General features: G+C 40.3%; 1 protein-coding gene across 1 annotated transcript; it reads right to left on the bottom strand.

Moving 5' to 3' along the window:
- Positions 1-2,414: 2,414 nt before the first annotated feature.
- Positions 2,415-4,039, bottom strand: HBE1 (hemoglobin subunit epsilon 1). The gene is made up of 3 exons (XM_024757026.1): positions 3,868-4,039; positions 3,529-3,751; positions 2,415-2,669 (listed from the first exon to the last, which is right to left on the bottom strand). The coding sequence occupies exons 1-3, from the start codon at positions 3,957-3,959 to the stop codon at positions 2,541-2,543; spliced, it is 444 nt and encodes a 147-aa protein (XP_024612794.1). The 5' UTR covers positions 3,960-4,039; the 3' UTR covers positions 2,415-2,540.
- Positions 4,040-4,605: the final 566 nt, after the last annotated feature.

Genomic DNA, 4,605 nt, shown 5'->3' with positions numbered 1-4,605 from the left:
CAGTCAGATGCACCATGGTGTCTGTTCGTGTAGTTGCTAGTCAACACGGTTGTGTCAGAAGCAAGTGTAAGCAGCCGCTAGCCCTGCTCTTCCTTTTAAGCCCCACCCAGCTTCCTGCCCTCCCTGCTTCTGAGAGCAGATTGGCCCAGAGCACAACACAAGTTCATTGGTTTGGGGGAATGTGAGATGCACTCTTGTTCCTCAGTTCCCTTCATCTGTGATTGTCTGGTCCAGTGTGTCGGGACTCAGAAACCCTGCTCTCCCTGTACTTACCTCCCAGCTTCATTTCCTTCATCAGTAGCTTCTACAAATATACTGTCAGTCTCATTTATGCATAAATGTTTTAGTCAACATTGTGGAATGTATCTTACAGTTTAACCCATCCAACTCTTTCAATTCATACATAAGAAAACTGAAACCTAGAAAGCAAAAATTTTATGAAGTTGACTCTGTATGGAGCTTCACTTTGTTTCTAGATATGTTTATCAGTGGTTGGAGTGGATAAATATTTTGCCATAGATTTAACTTTCTTTCTCCTTTGTATAATACTTTGGGTCACAAAATTCTTCATTGAAATAAATGTCCTTCATTGAAATAAATGTCCATTAAGAGAAAGAAAAGTAATAAATATTGTCTCTCTACCACCTACTGAAATAGGTTTGGGGAGCATGCATTATAATGGGAACAATTTAATGAGAAATAAAGAAAAATATGTGATACCTATTGCATAAGTACTTAAATATATGATGTGACTAAAGAGAGAATGCAAAGGAATTGCAAACAAGATTTATCTTATTCAGCCTGTTAAAGTCTAACAGGGTTTCTGGGAAAACACCAAGTGCAGAAATTTCCACAGCCAGGTCCTCAAGAAAAAAGTGGAGTTGGACCCAGGAATGAAGATTCAAAGCGAAATTCACTCTTTTCTCAATTCAAAATAATACTACAATGGTGTACAAATATATACCCACCAGCATAGCTGGAAAGAAGGAAGGAAGGAAGGAAGGGAGGGAGGGAGGAAGGAAGAAAGGAAGGAAGGAGGGCGGGAGGAAGGAGGGAGGGAGGGAGGCACAAAGGAAGGAGGGAAGAAGGGAGGGAATGGAAGGAGTAAAAGAAGGGAAAATAATGGAATGAAAGGGAAGGAGGAGGGAAAAGAATATAAAGAAGAGGAGAGATGGACAATTCCAAAATTTTGCAAGGCTGTAGATAAAGAAAAGTTTTTATACTTTGCTAACGATAGTGTAAAACAGTATAATTGCTTTTGAGAATATTTGGTGGTGTCTACTGAAGCAGAATATATGCAGCACCTATGACCTGGCAATTATACTTTTAGATATACAGAAATGCTTGCTTGTGTGCATCCAAAGACATGTATAGGAATGCTTATAACATCAATATGCCTCAGAATCTCAATTCGGTAGCAACTTAATTGTTCCTCATTTAGTGGAATAGATAAATTATACTATGGTAAAAGGATGAAATATTATACAACAATGAAAAGAATCTGTATCACATGCTGTAATACAGATTAATTGCACAACATAATGTTGATTAAAAATTACCAGGGATAATAATTCAAATTATATGATTTATATATAGAAAGATGGACAGTGTGACTGTAATTCAGATGACCAGGGGGGAATGTTATATGATAGGAAGTTGCTATGAACGATCTTTACACTATGTTACAGTTTCTTTTTCTTTAACCTGAAAGTCAAATAAAACTTGAAAAATTCAAGGACTGGAGCGACATGATTTGATTTGTATTATTTTGGCTTCAGTGGACATGGGGGTAAAATAAATGAGAGACAAATAGGATGATATTGTGTTAGGGAGGGAAGTTAAAACATCTCTATTTTCAGGCTTGAGCAATTGATGATGGGATAGTCATTAAGAAGGGGAACACAAAAAGAAGCGTCAGTTAGCAGGAGTAAATTGGGAAAAGATCAGGAGTTCAGTCTTGGACATACTGTATTTGTTGTACTTTTGAGCAATCCAAAATGGGATATTAAGCAAATAGTTAGATATCTAGTTCTGAAGCTCAGAAATAATGCAATCAGCTCAAGAATATACAATGAAACAGGGCACAGGGCTTCCCTGCTGGCGCAGTGGTTCAGAGTCTGCCCGCCAATGCCAATTCTACCAAATGTAAAATAGCTAGTGGGAAGGAGCTGCATAGCACAGGGAGATCAGTTCGGTGCTTTGTGACCACCTAGAGGGGTGGGATAGGGAGGTTGGGAGGGAGGGAGATGCAAGAGGGAAGAGATATGGGAATATATGTATATGTATAACTGATTCACTTTGTTATAAAGCAGAAACTAACACACCGTTGTAAAGCAATTATACTCCAATAAAGATGTAAAAAAATATAAAAATAAAATTAAAAAAAAAGAGTAAATGATGGAGAAGATACAATATTAATTTTTGATCACTGAACAGAATGTACTTTATTAAAGAGAAGCCGGGCTCTCAAGGCCAAACTCCAGTCCCCATGTGTAGAAGGAAGGCATTGGGGACTAAAAATGGTGAACTGAAAGGAGAATTCAGTGGTACTTGTGGGCCAGAGCAGTGGCAACACCAGCCACCAGCTTCTGCCAAGCAGCCTGCAACTCAGGGGTGAATTCTCTGCCGAAGTGCGAAGCCAGAATAATCACCATCACGTTGCCCAGGAGCTGTTAGGTGAGAGACAAAATGACAATTAGATATGTTGAGTAGAATTTTCCTAAAAGAGTTGCAGAAAATAATGGCTTAATACCTACACCCACTCCCAACTCCACATCGTAAACTGCTCCATGGTTTGTAATCTGTGCAATAAACTCTGATAAGCTAGTTCTTAAATTTTATTTAAATTCTATGAGCCCTCCATTCAACATTCTGTCTACCTATATCCCCTCACTCTCTCCCATCTCACCATTTTTATTTGCCTCTCTCCCTCCCTCTCACATTTACCAATTGTCTAATCTTTGACATCATAGGATTTCAGGGCTGCATAAGTTCTTAGAGTGAGTTTAGTAAAGTCTCCAACCAATGCAGGAATAAGCTTCCACTTAGTCCCAATATTGATGGGTAATTTAATACATTTAGAGAATTTATTGATATTTCTTTGAGACAATCTGCCTAAAAATTATTCTCCCAAATACCTTCCTAAACTTCAGTCATCAGGAGCCACATAAAAGAAGACATTTCTCTTTCCTTGAGACAGGTTTTCATCTACCAAAACCCAGATTCCATTCCTCCTTGAACAAGTCTGTTATTCTCTGATATTCTCTAGGGTAAACAAATCCAGTTCTAACAAAAGTCCCCGAAAACTTTTAAGCAAACTCAGGATTAAAAGGGCTAGTAGCCCTTTAGTGTCACTAGTCCTGAATCAAGGTGCTCTTGGTATGTCCACTGGAATTCTGCCCTCTTAACACCAACTTTGATCTATGATTTCTGAGATCTTTGCTAGTCTTTGCAACCAAAGACTCAACTTCCATTATTATTCCAAAGTAAAAAGCATAAAAAGAACACATGACCATTTCCTGAACTCACCCTGAAGTTCTCAGGATCCACGTGCAGCTTGTCACAGTGCAGCTCACTCAGCTTAGCAAAGGTGCCCTTGAGGTTGTCCATGTTCTTAACAGCATCTCCAAAGGATGTCAACACCTTCTTGCCATGGGCCTTGACCTTGGGGTTTCCCATTATGGCAGAGGGAGAGGACAGGTTGCCAAAGCTGTCAAAGAACCTCTGGGTCCAGGGGTAGACAACCAGGAGCCTATGAGATGAGACCATAACAGATGGAAAATCAGTGACTCAAAAAGTTTGAAGAATTTCCTGGTCAATTTACCAGGCTCATATTCACCATCCTCCCCCATGAAGTCCAGTTGCTACCTGCCCAGAGCCTCGCCTCCAGCCTCTTCCACATTCACTTTGCCCCACAGGCCAGTGATAGCAGCCTTCTCCTCAGCAGTAAAATGCACCATGGTGTCAGGTCTTGAAGCTTACTGGTGATCACAGAAGTGTCAGAAGCAAGTCTGTGCTGCTGCTGGAAGGTGTGGCCTTTTATTCTTTACTGCTGAACTTCTGGCCCTTTGTTCCCCCTAATCCTTTAAAGTCATTGGTCAAGGCTGAGCTGTGTCCCTCAGGGGTGGAGTCAGGTCAGGAAATGGTCAGCAAGGAAGATGTATATTGAGTCTGTGATAATGTGCTGGTTCCTGAAACATCCTTCTTTTGTTGGCTCCTCCTCCATCCTCAACACAATTTTTCATTCATTCTCTCTTTTCACCCTCTTCTCTCCCCATGTCATCCTCCATGATGACATCCATCTCTCCCACTCTCCTTATCCCAGAAAGACCCATAGAATGCAGCTAAGCCCAAGATAGAGTTCCAGTCAAACCAGGTTTAATATTTGGGTTAAGGATGGTGAGATGGTGACAGGGACAAAAACACACTCAAGAAAAAAAAATACAATTGTTGACACAGAACCTCAGCCAGTTCTAGCTCTCTTGAGGAGTGGATTATAGCCAAGCTCTGGATTTTAGTTTTCTAAGGGAGACAAAACACATACATGGTTACTTCAGGAAGCTGAGCGGAGATACAAGGGATCTACAATAGAACTAAGACCTCAAT

This window comes from Neophocaena asiaeorientalis, unplaced genomic scaffold (genome assembly GCF_003031525.2).
Source record: "Neophocaena asiaeorientalis asiaeorientalis breed wild unplaced genomic scaffold, Neophocaena_asiaeorientalis_V1.1 scaffold504, whole genome shotgun sequence".
NCBI classification, from domain to species: domain Eukaryota; kingdom Metazoa; phylum Chordata; class Mammalia; order Artiodactyla; family Phocoenidae; genus Neophocaena; species Neophocaena asiaeorientalis.
Note: the sequence above shows the minus strand (reverse complement) of the source record. Positions and strands in the feature narration are given on the sequence as shown.

Excerpts from the sequence above, each read along its gene's own strand:
- HBE1 (XM_024757026.1), bottom strand. The coding sequence starts at position 3,959 with ATGGTGCATTTTACTGCTGAGGAGAAGGCTGCTATCACTGGCCTGTGG. Across the intron at positions 3,752-3,867 it reads GGAGGCGAGGCTCTGGGCAG|GCTCCTGGTTGTCTACCCCT; the intron begins GTAGCAACTGGA and ends CTCATCTCATAG. Across the intron at positions 2,670-3,528 it reads TGGATCCTGAGAACTTCAGG|CTCCTGGGCAACGTGATGGT; the intron begins GTGAGTTCAGGA and ends CTCACCTAACAG.